This window comes from Zeugodacus cucurbitae, chromosome 3, assembly GCF_028554725.1.
Source record: "Zeugodacus cucurbitae isolate PBARC_wt_2022May chromosome 3, idZeuCucr1.2, whole genome shotgun sequence".
Classification (NCBI taxonomy): Eukaryota; Metazoa; Arthropoda; class Insecta; order Diptera; family Tephritidae; genus Zeugodacus; species Zeugodacus cucurbitae.
In genome coordinates this window covers 78,716,117-78,730,835 of record NC_071668.1, presented here as the reverse complement: position 1 = coordinate 78,730,835, position 14,719 = coordinate 78,716,117, and the positions used below count along the sequence as shown (strand labels likewise).

The following is a 14,719-nucleotide window of genomic DNA, read 5'->3' as shown; positions in this document are numbered from 1 at the left end:
ATATTATTATATATATTTATGGTTTATGTAATCATATAATGAAAACTATTTTTTTTCTCGATGAAATGTCATGTAAGAAAATGTATTCATATATTTTTGATATTTGAACTTCCGCCTCAGTAACGAACTTGGAACCCTTTTTAACGATTTAAAGAACTAGGTATTCCATGCTATTACTTTCTATAGACATAAACGACAAAATCCATTATTATTCCGATTAAAATAATTATATTATATTTAATGACGTATTACTATACAAATGTTCTTCACACTATAAAATAAAATAGTATTTAATTTATACAGAACTCCTATTTAAATTATATAACACTGTGAAGGAGTTTAAATTAGTATTGAATCCTTATAACAACCGTAATAAAAGTAATAAATAACATTTAGTTTACGATTTTTTTTTGTAATTCTGCAGTGTCGAAAGATATGTGGAATGCCTCAATAAGTGTTCATATAAAATATTTACGTCCAGCTCATTTTCCTTGGGGCCACCATACTATGGAATATTAAGAAAAGAAAAGTGTGATGTTAGTAAAGAATCCAACAAATATGTATTATTTCATATTAGATCATAATTTTAATAGTTTCATTAATATTGTATGCATCACAAGGTCTTTTTCTTCACTAATATTTCTTAATTTGCTAAAATTTATACAAATAATTATGGACGCACCTCAGCCGGTAAATTTTCATATCCCACCATATTTCGCAGTTTGTCAAAATTTTTGCCATCATGAATGTGTATCTGTCAATAAAAATATTAACACATGCATTAATACATTTACTAAGATTTCTGTAAGTACATATGTACATATGTACGTTTTTTACAATTATTAGTTACTTACACGTTCTTTGAACTCTTTACTGGCAAAGGACATCATTAAATTGGTTGTGGCATTCAAAATCATGCCCTTCTGTATGACATGTACAATACGTGATGTAAACGGCATAACATCATTTTTGGCATTCACCATTTTGGCCATGACGGGTGAGGCGAAACGCAAAAATCGTTTGTTGGTACTAAAGAAATTTACGAAAGATTGTAGATGTATACATAGTTTATGTAATAATATTTGTAAAATCGAAGATGTTTTTTTTATTTTATTTTCATATAAATTAACAATATTCCATATATTTACTTATAAGTTCAAGCAAATAGTTTCATACATACTATGTGTATAAGTATACTCGTACATACCCACTCAGGTCACTTATGACAGTGATTCCAAATTTTTGCGCCTGTGGTAATAATAAAATCGATTCGAATATTAAGTCGTCCATTTCTATAATGTCGTACATGTAATTTGGGAATGTTTTGAATGCATCGACTATAAAAAGTGAAGATTGTAATTAAAAGTCAAATTGTGTTAGCTTTATTAACTGATTTTACCTGTTTTCGATACAAAAATAACACGTCCGTCTTTGTCTGGCTTAGGCATAATGTATTTGCTGAGTGTTTGATATATGTGATCCCGAAAGTAATGTACCGGGTGATGTGCTACCCAGTCTGGATTATGTAGTTTAAAGTCATAATACCTATTGATAGCTTCGTAAGCCCGTTCCACTTGCCAACCAACAAATCTCAAGAATTTTGAAAGCAAAATGTCATCGGTGACTATATCCAACTGATCGGAAGCTAGATATTAGGATGATAAGACAAGAATGTGCACTTTAAAAAGTGTTTCATCTAATAGCAGAAGCTTTATTTTTTTATATTTTCCCTGCGTTGCTGATCGGTTTTAAATAAAAAGTGGCAAATATTTAACACAATAATTCATAAACCGTTTATCCGAATAGAATGTACAATTGTTCTTCTTTTATATTTAATTGCACTCACTATAGTTCATCTCAAGATTGACATTTTATATTTGGTTTGCATTTCAAAGCACTTTTAGTTTTAAAAAATAAAATATGTTGCCTTAAATATGTTATAATTATCATTATTCATACTCATCCCTCATATTTCTCTATATACGCTGTTTTTAACACTTACACTTCACTAAATTGCGCAATTCCTGAATTTTGTCCAATTGCTCGGCAGTGTATTCATATTTTGTTGACAATAACATTTGCATTTTACTAAGAAGAACTTTAATTGTGAACGCACGCGCCTTCGACTAAAGTTGTTTGAGTAATAAGTCTATTTGATTTTTAATTTCTATTTTATGTTTTGTACACCTGTCGTCAGTCGTAGTCCGACGACGCTCGTCAATGACTTAGCTGCCTATAAAACGTGTCTCGTGCACGAGTTTAACAATAAAAAAAGAATTTTGTCGAAAAGTGCTCACAGTCGCAACGCTACATTACAATGTGTATGCTTGTATAATAATGTGAGTCAATTATGCGAAACAGACTTATGCGATGATATTGTTACAATTTCTCAACGCTATAATTTAATTAAGTTGTAAAGTCAAGATGAACTGACTTGTTGTTTCTTGGCATCCTTGAAGGGATGTTAACGCAGGTTGCTCCTGTAGCGAGTTTAAATGATCGAATGTAGAGTGAAATGAAATTTTCCGTCACCTTCTAGGTCACTTGGCATATTCTGTTACATACATATAGTTATACGTATAATTGTTTGATGTTTACAAACATTTAGCACCCAGATGTATGCATACAGAATTTAAACACAATTTTTCAATTAATAATTGTCTCATGAAATAGTAAATGGCTTACGCACGTAAAATCTGAATAACATTCATTAAATCGGACACAATGACTTTCTTAGACTTTGGCCGGTTTTTAAACTTTGACTGAAGTTGTGAGGTAAATCTGATGAATGCAATAATATATTAAATGCTTCAAAGTAATAAATTTAAGTACACAACTCGCTTTAAAATATGAAAAGCGTATATATATATTTGCTCAGAGATTTAAGAAAAGTAAACAAATATATATTTTTTTTAATTTTATACTTTTGGTGGAAAATATTCGATCACCCAACGGTTGTTTCTAATACTTTAAAATACTAGAACTAAATTCAGATCAATATTAAATCGGGTTTACAAATGTAAGTAATAGCGATTACTATTTAAATATATACATATACTCTTATATTGTACACTTTTTGTTATTGTAAATTGGAAAATATCCGTCGGGGTAATCGGGGGGCTTGAGCTAGTGTCTTACAACGAGGAGTGAGGAATGTTCAAACATAGTGTTCAAACAAGTATAGATGTACTTCCTAATGAGAAATTCACAATATCTAAAATGTCACTTTCAATGGCGTACTTTATATACCACTAAAATAGGTCTATGTAATTAATTAGCATACAAAACACGAAAACTGGAAAACTCTTTATTTGCTGATGTATTTGTTACTGAACGATTAACGGATATTTGCGTATATCTTACTATGATTAATATGCAAAGTTGGTTGCTACGAATGTTCAAGCTCATAAATATGATAAAATTCGAAAAGAAAAATAATACGACAAAAAATAAGAAATTCGTTTAAAGCACGTATGTACACAGAAATGTGTGTAACGCAAACGAATAATAAACTGTTTAATTATTTTACACAACACGTCGCAGTCGACAAATCATCGCCGACTCCGCTGTCGTTTTCCTAGTAGTCACATCACTAATCATAGTCGTCATTAATGCATATTTAACGAGTTGAAGCCCAGGTCAGGGTTTGACATCCATTTATGTCTTAGTTTTTATACTGTCGTAACATGTGGCATAGAGCATACTGGTTTTGTTCAATTAACGGTTGTTTGTAATATCCAAAACTAATTGATATATAGTTTTTTGAAAGTGACCCCGCATCCTAATAGGTACATATCTTACAAACTAATAATGCTATGTCAACCTGGCATCTTGGAAAGACTTTTAATAAAGTTAAGGGGTTATGTACAGTTAGACGGCCGAAAAAAAGTGAATTTTCCAGAATTTTTTCTGAGAAAACTTTTTAATTTATTGATCCAAAAATTTATACATGTATTATGGTATCTTTTAACTGTATTTTAAGACTCAGTACTAGTAAAAATATTTATTTGAAAAAGAGCTACAGCTGATCTCCATGAGCTCCTCTCAAAAAAGACGTTTTGCGGTGACCACTATATCTCGGAACTGGATCATCCAAAATTAAAAAACCAAACAGATTTCGTTAAAATAATGTTAAATCTAGTAATTAATCGAAGGAATAAGCAAAATAAAATTTTTTGACAAAATGGCGGTTTCTCAAAAAAAAAATCGATTCTTCACCGAAATTTCGGCCTTAAATTGTTTATAAAAAATATTTATCGGAGAGAAAAAATCTACGATTAATTACTAAAAAATATATTTAAGAAAATTTGAGACTAATCGGTCTAGCCGTTTTCGAGTAATGTTGGTCACCGACTTTGAAAACACCATTTTGAGAAAAACGCGTTTAAAGTTTGGACCTTGTACTTCCAAGCAACTGAAACGCCTTTTCAAATTTGCTTGTAACTTTGAAAATATTCACCGGAACGATATGAAATTTTCTGTGTGTATTCTTAAATATATGTACATTAAGAAAATTAAATAAAAAAATCGATTTTTTGAAAATTCTAACTGTATATAACCCCTTAATACAGTCCTCCAACAAAGTTAAAATCTACAAAAAGTGCGATAACAAAATGTCAGAAACATTAAGTCAGTGTTGAAATTGAAAAATGGGCGTAGCAGCGCCTATCGTACCTAAGCATGCTAGTATATCCAATATACGGATTTTCAACCTATATACCTATTGTACCTAAGCATGCTAGTATATCCAATATACGGATTTTCGAATATTAAAATTAAATATATAACAATATGAAATGTTGGATGTAATACAAATATATTTACTACACTTACACTAAAAGCATACCCATACTCAACATTTAGTTAAATAAAGTTTTACAAAAAAACCCAATATGTGTATTCGCTTTTCATCGTTGTAAACTGCGAGAGTACAAAATGTTTCGTTAGAACCGAATTAAGACCTTCCTTAATTGTTTACTTTTATTTATGTGCATTTATAGGGCCTCTACATACTTACTTTTGAATGCATGATGAATGTGCCCACATGTGTTGTGGAATATGAATAATTCTTGCATCAAAAATTAAAGTATTTTTATATTCCTTTAGTCGCGAATGCTAATGACGTAAATTAAAATTAGAGGTCAGGAAAGTGTTCATACGCATAGTTGTAAATGCAAAAATTGTCAGGTGGGATTCAAATATGAAATATTTTCTTCCCGTTCCCCTGATATAAATTGGAATATTTCTAAATGCCTATTTGTTGCAGTTAGGTCTATTATACATATGTATAAAGTAGGATCTTGGGTACATTGATTATTCATACTGTGCATATTTATATATTATAAACGATTTCACACATTTTTGTTTACTTTTACGAGTTTTATGTATAATAGTTAATAAATTACGTGTTTAAATGTATATAAATTGTAGCGGTTTGAGTCGTACAAAGATCACTTAGTTCGAAAGCAATAAAAAACAGTTCAATTGCCGTATATTTGTAGCAGTAGTTACAAAAGAGAAAACAAAATAAAATAGACAGCAACATGTGACCGAAGATTTCAGTACAAAATGAAGTACGTGACTTAATGACCAACAACTTTAAAAGAAGTAGACAGTTATTAGTACAATTGTGAGGTTGAACTTCAGAAAACAAATCGTTTGCTTCAGCGAAGTTTGTAAATAACTCGAGTGTACTACGGTTAAATATGCAGCTTCTATCTTTAAAATTATTTCAAGTATTATTATAACTACGGAATTTTCTCTTTCATAGTAAATACCAACAGTAAATTTCATCATCAGCCTCATTGAAAGCGTCAAAACAAATAGTCAGACATACATACATATATAATACAATCATTGTATCATAATAGTATTTTTCCCTCGGCAACCACAAATTGACGGGCTTGCCAAAAAATAAATGAGAGACCAATTGTAAACTTATTAGTTAGATTAATGACATTTTGTGGTGTTTGGTTCGTGGTGTATTAAAAAAATGTAAATGAGCAGCAGCTCCAATGTGGCAATGTGTTGTTTACGGCTGGCGACCACTTTAATCGCTTGAATAGCTGATAGCCACGATAAAAACCCACCGTATTAGTTATATGATGTTTAATGCAATTTGGCACTCACAGTTGGCATGTATTGAGTCAACAACAATGGTAAAACATTATTGTATGTTCTTGTAACACATACTATATGCATGCAAATATATGTGTATGCATGTGTGCAACAATAAAATCAGCCAATATTTTGTTAGTATAAATTATTCTAATTATTGTTATAACTGTTTTGCATTGAAATAAATTGATTTGCATATTGATTTGGTAATAGCACAATTTTGTGTGTATAATATTTATTGCTTATAATATTTTTTTCTTCAGTGTATTTTTAGAATTTTTAGAAATTGTTTGTAGTTGACTGATCCCCAAATTGACATAACTACTATATGAATGTTATAAGGACTTTCAGATTTTAAATTTCCTGTGTTAATATATTGGAAGCATCAGAAGCTTCCCAGTATAAACAAAAGATCACTCTTTAAGCATGGTTGCAATTGAGTATGTCTTTCATTAAAGAGTTTTTTCTAAATTGCCATTATGAGGTTCCCTTGCTTGCATTTGAAGCAATAATACTGTTATTGCGCTACATCGCTACTGTACCGTACCTGTTCGGTTACTCAAAGATAAGCTCATGCTAATTTATCATTTGCAGGGTAATATTCGAGCATTATTAGGGCAAAAGCTTGTTATTGTTATTATGCTGCAGTGGTAATGCACTTAAAGTGGCTGCAGTGCATCGCTTATAAGTACATATTTTTCAGACTCCCATTCATTTTGTTGGCAATAGCTTAACAGATGGTGACGCGTTTGCAAACCCCTGAAAAGTGGCCAAGGGTCACAAATGCGTTTTATGAGCAAAAAATATTTGAAGGAACATTTTTTGCGAGTGTCATTCATGAAACGATATATGTATTCGCTTTACATTCTATGAGGCTACTAATGCTTTACGTTCTCGGTTAATGGTCATATCGCTCTATACATATATGCAGAAGTATGGACATAGATACTAAGTATATTGACATACATACATATGTGCATGTCTGCATTTCGGCATTTTGGCACTTTGTTGCAGCTGTTAACGTTAAATTTCGTTGCGGTGCAATATTCCGGATAGCACCGAATCCACCGTTTCACTTCATTCCCTTCAGTTTTTCAAAACTCAATTTTTTTTTTGAATTTTGAATATTGTGGATAATATTTAATATATCTCTTAAATAATCTAATAATTTGCCAAAACATCTGTTTCGAAAAGTATTTTAAGTACTTTCAACGTTAAAAGTCTCTTCTGAGACTGGAATTCACAACAATTGGTTGTTCTACATATATCACTTTTACCGATTACCATGTAATAAAAGATAAAAAAATCTGAAATTATAGGCATCGGCTTTCTTTCAATAGGTAATTTTCCGGCTTACATAAGTAAACTTATGTAGAGATGGGTATGATTATATTTACTGTTGATATTTCATATATGTACTTAAATATTTTGCGTAGAGCATTACACATAACTCAACTATGCTCGATTTACCAAAAGTAAATGGCGGAAAAATGTGATTGCGAAAACGAAGAAGAAGAATCAGAAGACGAAGCAAAATCGTAGGAACAAGAAGCTGTACTAACAAAGGCCGCAATCCTAAAAGTATGCACACTGAATTTAGCTGAAATCGCGGTAATTTTTTCATCAATTATATGATGCGAAAAATATGAAGAGATTTACAATCTTACAAGGCAAGGATGGAGCCTTATTACAGAATTGCCTGCAAGGTTTACGTATGTACGTGCCGATGTGTTTGTGCGCCTTTAAGTAGGCTATATTCATATGCTATGCGCTATTACATTTGCCAAAGTGTATTTACTACTAAATCCGTTATAAAGCACTAAAAGTATATATAAATGCAGATAAATACATGAGCCAACGAAATTGACTACCAACTCCCTCATGTAAACATATTATTAAAGTAAAAAACGAAAATAAAATTAAGATACATATTTATTTGTGTTCAGCAAATGGAGGGATATGCAACGACAGCATTAACAACTGAAGTTTAATGTTGGTTGTGTAGAATTTCAACAAATCTCTGAGTAATGTAGATGGAAAATGCAAGAATATTTAGATTATTCGTTTATGTGTTTGGGAATGCTCGCACTGGCAAAGTCTAAGAGCCTCTACCGGCTAAGAGGTTAAATATTATACATGCATCCTTGCACAGTTGAAAGATATGAGCACAAGACTGAGCTGTAGACGCAAATGCGCACTGAATCATCTTGCACACTGTCTACATATATGTCAAAAATAAGAGCAAAAACGACAGTGTGCGTTATATGCGACGATGAGTGATAAGCAAAACGCTATCTTCATAATAAGAATGCTATTATAAATAGAAAAACTTGGTATTTACCCTGGTGGCTAATGCTGGAGTGGGTTGGAAAAATACACATCTAAATTGTAAAGAATATAGAAAGTATTCCAAAGGTTTAGCAGGGCGACAGGTCAAGGGTTTGAAGTAATGTTTCTGCTGGGACTATAGGGCTACATGTGCAATTTCTATAGCTGAGGCTATAACATTACTTGAAGGAACTTGAGCTTGTCTACGATTTTATATAAATCTTAATACAAATGTTCCTTGGTACTCCAAGTTATTAAAACAAGTAAGGTTTCAATTTACCTAGCCAGTTGGTATTTTTCCGGTTCAATTTTTTTAATTTAATCATTGAAACTTAAAAACTTAATTTAGGTTTATTGAAGGTGAGAACATCTATATTGTGTTTAAATAGTAAGACCCTTTGATATTGTTTCTTTTATTATTTTACTATTGTTTAGGATAATAACATATTTATTTGTATGTAACTATACTATTATTGTTGTTACCAAACGATGTTAAAATTAAGAATTAACAACAACAGTGCATAAACTTCCATTAGGAGGGCATATCTGCATTTTCCTGTTACAACGATTATTTTTGTATTTCTGTCATTGGCCACACTGACATTGTCATTATCGTGGCTGTAAATTGAACTGTCAGTTGCCAGGGCATATATGCAACTGATTTTTTGTACCACACGGTATTTAAAATGTTTTGCTGGGAACCGTTTGTATTTGTTGTGAGTTTATACATTTTAATTGCTTTCGTTATATCATAAAACTGTTGTTGGCACTAATATATGTACATACTATTTGAACGGGCAGTACTTTTATTTATGCATGTATGAATCACATGTTATGGTCGTTGCATTGCACATTTCCAAACTCAATTATATTATTTATTATAGCGATAAACTCTTATGATCGGATGAAAATCGATTGTATGGACATGTTTCCAATCTCTAATCGTACTGTCGTACTGTTTAAAGTGCTACGTAGATTTTGTCCCTACCCGTCTTCCCTAAAACGATTTTCTTCTTCTTCTTCTTGACTGGCGTAGACACGGCTTACGCGGTTATAGCCGAGTCCAAAACAGCGCCCTACGTATCCCTCCTTCTGGCAGTTTGGCGCCAATTGGTTATACCAAGCGAAGCCAGGTCCCTCTCCACCTGGTCCTTCCATCGGAGTGGAGGTCTCCTCGGCTCGGTTCTCCTCTTCCTCGGCTTCCACCAGCGGGTACTGCATCGAATACTTTCAAAGCTGGAGCACTTTCATCCATTCGTACAACATGACCTAGCCAGCGTTGCCGCTGTTTTTGTATTCGCTGGACTATGTCTATGTCGTCGAATAACACATACAGCTCATCGTTCCATCGTCTGCGGTATTCGCCGTTGCCAATGTTTAAGGGACCATAAATTTTCCGCAAAACCTTTCTCTCGAAAACTCCTAGTGCCGTCTCATCGGATGTTGACATCGTCCACGCTTCTGCACCGTAAAGTAGGACGGGAATGATGAGAGACTTGTAGAGTTTGGTTTTTGTTCGTCGAGAGAGGACTTTACTTTTCAAATGCCTACTTAGTCCATAGTAGCACCTGTTGGCAAGAGTGATTCTGCGTTGGATTTCCAGGCTGACATTGTTATTGCTGTTAATGCTGGTTCCCAGGTAGACGAAACTATCTACAACCTCAAAGTTATGACTGTCAACAGTGACGTGGGAGCCAAGACACGAATGCGCTGACTGTTTGTTTGATGACAGGAGATATTTCGTCTTGCCCTCGTTCACCACCAGACCCATACGCTTCGCCTCCTTATCCAGTCTGGAAAAAGCAGAACTAACGGCGCGGGTGTTGTTTCCAATGATATCGATATCATCGGCGAACGCCAGTAGCTGTACACTCTTGTAGAAGAGTGTACCTTTTCTATTTAGCTCTGCAGCTCTTATAATTTTTTTTCAGCATCAAGTTAAAGAAGTCGCACGATAGTTAGTCACCTTCTCTGAAACCTCGTCTGATATCGAACGGCTCGGATAGGTCCTTCCCGATCCTGACGGAGCTTTTGGTGTTGCTCAACTAAAACGATTTTAGTAATAGAAATTTATACAGAAGCATTAAGCTGTGCAGTTTTGGTGCCCTTATTTGTTGAAAATTTAGTTTTTGAGACGAATCGCCGTTAAATGGCTTTTAAATTACGTTACAATGTAGTCCATTAAATTCTATAGAGTTGTGGTTAAACAGTGTGTTTACTAACGGCCAGGCACAAGTATGGAAGGGAAGGGATAATTGGGGAATCACCATGCCGAGGTTTGGATTTTCCAATGTAAACATAGGAATTCGTGCATGTGTATGTGAAAACTATTACACTTTCCAGAGCAACAATTACTGATGATTGATGTGATGTTAATACCTTCCCAACTTCCTATATCCCCATATTTAATTTATGGTTCTCGTGGAGCTAATTTAGATTCTGCGTTGGCATTATTTGGGTTGGTTAACTCTAGATTGTTTATTCGGAAACGACGCACAATGATCAATTAATGCAGAAATTATTTTGATAATTGGAGCCAAAAATGGATTTCGCTGTTTTAACGCCGGGAAACGATGACAACCAAGTTTCAAAAGGGTATCAATCAGTGGCGCATCTACCTATACATGTGCATTGACAGTTGCCAACAATAATGTTTCGATGACACAAAAATTAGTATTGATCAAGTAATTCATACTCTTAGACTTCTAAACCATATACAGTGTTACTAACAATTTCAAAACGAATATTGTATTTAGAAACATAATTGGTGTGAAAATTTCACAAAACTTGTAGCATATTTTGACGTTATATTCCTGTAGATCCTTTGGTCCTTATAATATTTTTCCAATACTGTCATTATTATTTTACACTTAATTAAAACATTGGAATGGAAAAGCGAATTAACCAACAACACTCTGAACGAGGATTTTACCGAAATCGAATTGGAAAGAGAGAAGGCGGACAAGAGAAAATTAATTAAATGTTTTAAAAGGAGTTTGTAAAAACACCGCACAAATAAATTGTCAGCGTTAAACCTTTTACCTTTAGTTACTTACAATGCATTTCACCACTTTTGTTCAATGGGGAAATACATTAAAACAAAAAAGGCAAAGCAAAAAAGAAGTTTTGGCCAACGTGTTGACATCGAAATGTACGTATATAAGTATGCGGATAGCGTTCAACAGGAAAAAATATGCGAAATGGAAAAAAGAATTCGTAATAAATACAGCAGAGGCTCAATGAGCTAAAGTATCGGCATTATAATATCGTAAATGTTGGAAAATATAATAGAAAAAGGTTGTTTAAAGTGTTGCAATGGTGTGTTGATTTGTCGTTGTAAGTGTTTGTGAGCCACGCCTTTGAAAACTCTACTGCTCTTCGTCCAAAAAAATATATATGTATATATTCTTGCGCTCTTGTAAAAAAGTCTCGCAATTAATTAGACAAGTAGTTGGAAAATTATCGTCCGCGCCAACTGTTAGGTATATTTTACATACACTATGGGATGTCAAACAATTTGAGATCGTGGATTTTTTGCAAAGTGGTTCTTTTCCAGAGTAGTTAAAAAAATTGGCCAACAATGTATTTAATTAGTGGAATCAATTAGCACAACAATGGATTTGTATAGCATGAAATGGGAAAAAGGAATCAAAGCAAAGCATCGACTGTGCAGATTAATTAAACTGAAGAGCTACTTAAAAAGGTGCGAAACGAATGACTGAGTAGAAATGTTAATGGTGGCAGTATTAATTGAAGAATATTTAAATACAATATACAAATAATGGCTATAAACGACAGAAATCAATCATAGGAGCAAGGACTGGTTAAACTAATGATAATTATACCTAGAGTGTAAATTAAATGTGTGCTGAATCTGTTAGGACTTGTTTTTTCGATCGATCTCGAAACACTTTATAAAGTTTATTAAGGAATATTGGCTAAAAGTTCAGCATATGTATTTTGTGGTATTAAAGGATTTTTTTTTGTATTTGTCGTAATCTTACCTTAAACCAATTGTATCTTCTTCAATATTTTTTAATATTACTTTATTTTATGGATCTCCTTTTTTAAGCCTAATAATAAGAAATAAGATCTTAAATCTATTTAAAAACTAGAGAAACTCAAGCAAGTGATTGAGCCGTTTTGGTAAATCGTTTTTTTTAGTATGCAGGCATATCTCTTCTTTTTAGGTATGTTTGATCGCAGGAATGTACCAAAACATTAGCCAATGGGTTCTTTTTTCTTTACCATAGGGATACCAAGATCTTTATGGATATTTTCATTGCGCATGTACCTTGATGAGCACGTGAATGTTCTAAGCATTTTCGATTGGAACCTTTGTATAATATCAATATTAGTTGCATAGGTCGTACCCCAGTTGAAGCCATATATCCAAATCGGCATTGTATAAAAACACACTGTTGTCTAGGCTAAGTTTAGAATTTTTATTTAAAAGCCACTTTAAATTTGCAGCTCTTATCTTCATGCAAGTAATTGTACTAGATATATGTTTTCTCCTCGTTAGCCTTATTTCTAGGTGAATACCAAGATAAGTAACTTCGGTCGCTTAAGGCATTGAAATATTGTTAATTTTTACCGTCGGGGACATTTTTGGCCATCCACAAAATAATATTCCTTGATCCACAAAATATTATTGATGCTATAATGAGGCATTTGTGACGGCTCACTAAAGCTATGTCATCCGCAAAAGTAGATGTCAAAACATTATTAGCTGTTGGAAGATAAGCTGTATATGTAATGTATAGAGTTGGGCCTAAAATATATACAAAATTAATTTCTGTGTGTTTGAAAGATCATAGTCTCATGCGTAGGATCGAATACCTAAAGCAGACTCTAAATCCATTAATATTTTTATATTTTATTTATTTTATAATAGGATGGCTTCTATATTTTAACAAAAACGCAATGCCAATGCAAGTAATTCCTTATGTCAAAAAATAGTAGATTTGATTTGAACTAGAAATCTGTAGTCAATAAAACTGCAAAAAAGTGATAAATATTTAAAAGTCGTCTCAAAACCATCATAATGTATTATTAATAATCATATATAATGAATCAAATGAATGGTAGAAACTCAGTTTTGCGGTTGAGTTGATTTTTTTTTTCGACTACCACACCAATACTTTTTCTCATACATAGTACTCTAGATTGGGCGAAAAACAAAGGGTTATAGCGATATTGATGCTTATAACTAAAGCACATCCATTTATTAACATATCATATTTACCCTCGCCAACCAGCATGCCACCGCCGTTTACATCTGCCGCTTGACTGCCAAATTTCACAATTTTTATATGAACAAGTAAGAAAGGGCTAAGTTCGGGTGTAACCGGATAAGATAACACTTAATTTGACCCATATATTAGGTCACATATTAACCGACGTATGCGGTATAAATTACACTGTATGTTTGGAAACCCTATAAATAGCTTTATGGGAGCTAGGAGAGATATGACCCCATTTTAGTATAGAGACACACTAGTGGCGGCGCTACGCCTCTATTAATAGGAACCCACTCACAGTGCCAGATAGACAATTCCATCTGACGTCTGTTTCACATTTGACAACTGGCATCTTGAGATCTTTTTTACCAAATATCTTTTTTTTTTTAGCTTTATTTACAGTTTAGTTATAGCGCCTTATAGGTTTTCGGTTATCGCCATTTGCATTGCAATGGTCCGATTTCGACACGCCCACGGTTCCAACGAACTCAAGTTATCCGTTGCACGTACAGACAGACATACGGAATTCAACTCGTCTGGTCATGATACAAACAACTGTTATGTGAACAAAACTATAATACTCTCTGTGCAACATGTTTCGAGAGTATAAAAAGTAACGTACAGAAAATGGCTCCTTTTGGTTATTGAGTGTTGGGGCGGCTACATGTGGTTTGTGACATTTGATAATCTCGTGTAAAATAAATAATCTCAAAATTGTATGAATTTATCTTCTTTTATTAGTACGATCTGCAATGTATATGCAATATTTTTGCACTGTCTTATTTATGATAGCATTGGCATGTCCATATGTATAAAAATAAGTAAATATATATTTTGTACTGATGCTATGTTATGAAGGAATTTTGGCAGCATAACCTTTTTGCTGGTAAATATAAAAACATATTTATGTATTTACAGATAAATTAAGGTATGTTTCAACATGGTTTTTGGTTAAGTATATATATTGGAATATACTAGACACGGTATAAATATTTATATACAAAAATGTTCCGTTTCAATAAAAATTTGTA

At 32.9% G+C, this 14,719-nt stretch overlaps 2 protein-coding genes across 5 annotated transcripts in view; one reads left to right on the top strand and one right to left on the bottom strand.

The window, feature by feature from the left end:
• Positions 1-14,719, top strand: part of LOC105211486 (uncharacterized) — a 186,469-nt gene that overhangs the window by 368 nt on the left and 171,382 nt on the right. The window lies entirely within an intron of this gene.
• Positions 218-2,211, bottom strand: LOC105211487 (retinaldehyde-binding protein 1). The gene is made up of 6 exons (XM_011182919.3): positions 2,003-2,211; positions 1,400-1,645; positions 1,208-1,337; positions 855-1,029; positions 683-754; positions 218-505 (listed from the first exon to the last, which is right to left on the bottom strand). Exons 1-6 carry the CDS (start codon positions 2,082-2,084, stop codon positions 398-400), a joined length of 813 nt encoding a protein of 270 aa, XP_011181221.3. The 5' UTR covers positions 2,085-2,211; the 3' UTR covers positions 218-397.

What these genes read in the sequence shown, in the direction of transcription:
- LOC105211487 (XM_011182919.3), bottom strand. Translation starts at nt 2,084, where the DNA reads ATGCAAATGTTATTGTCAACAAAATATGAATACACTGCCGAGCAATTG. An exon ending in TATTTTTGTATCGAAAACAG is followed by an intron (nt 1,338 to 1,399) that starts GTAAAATCAGTT and finishes CACTTTTTATAG; the next exon opens with TCGATGCATTCAAAACATTC. An exon ending in GTAAAGAGTTCAAAGAACGT is followed by an intron (nt 755 to 854) that starts GTAAGTAACTAA and finishes TTTTATTGACAG; the next exon opens with ATACACATTCATGATGGCAA.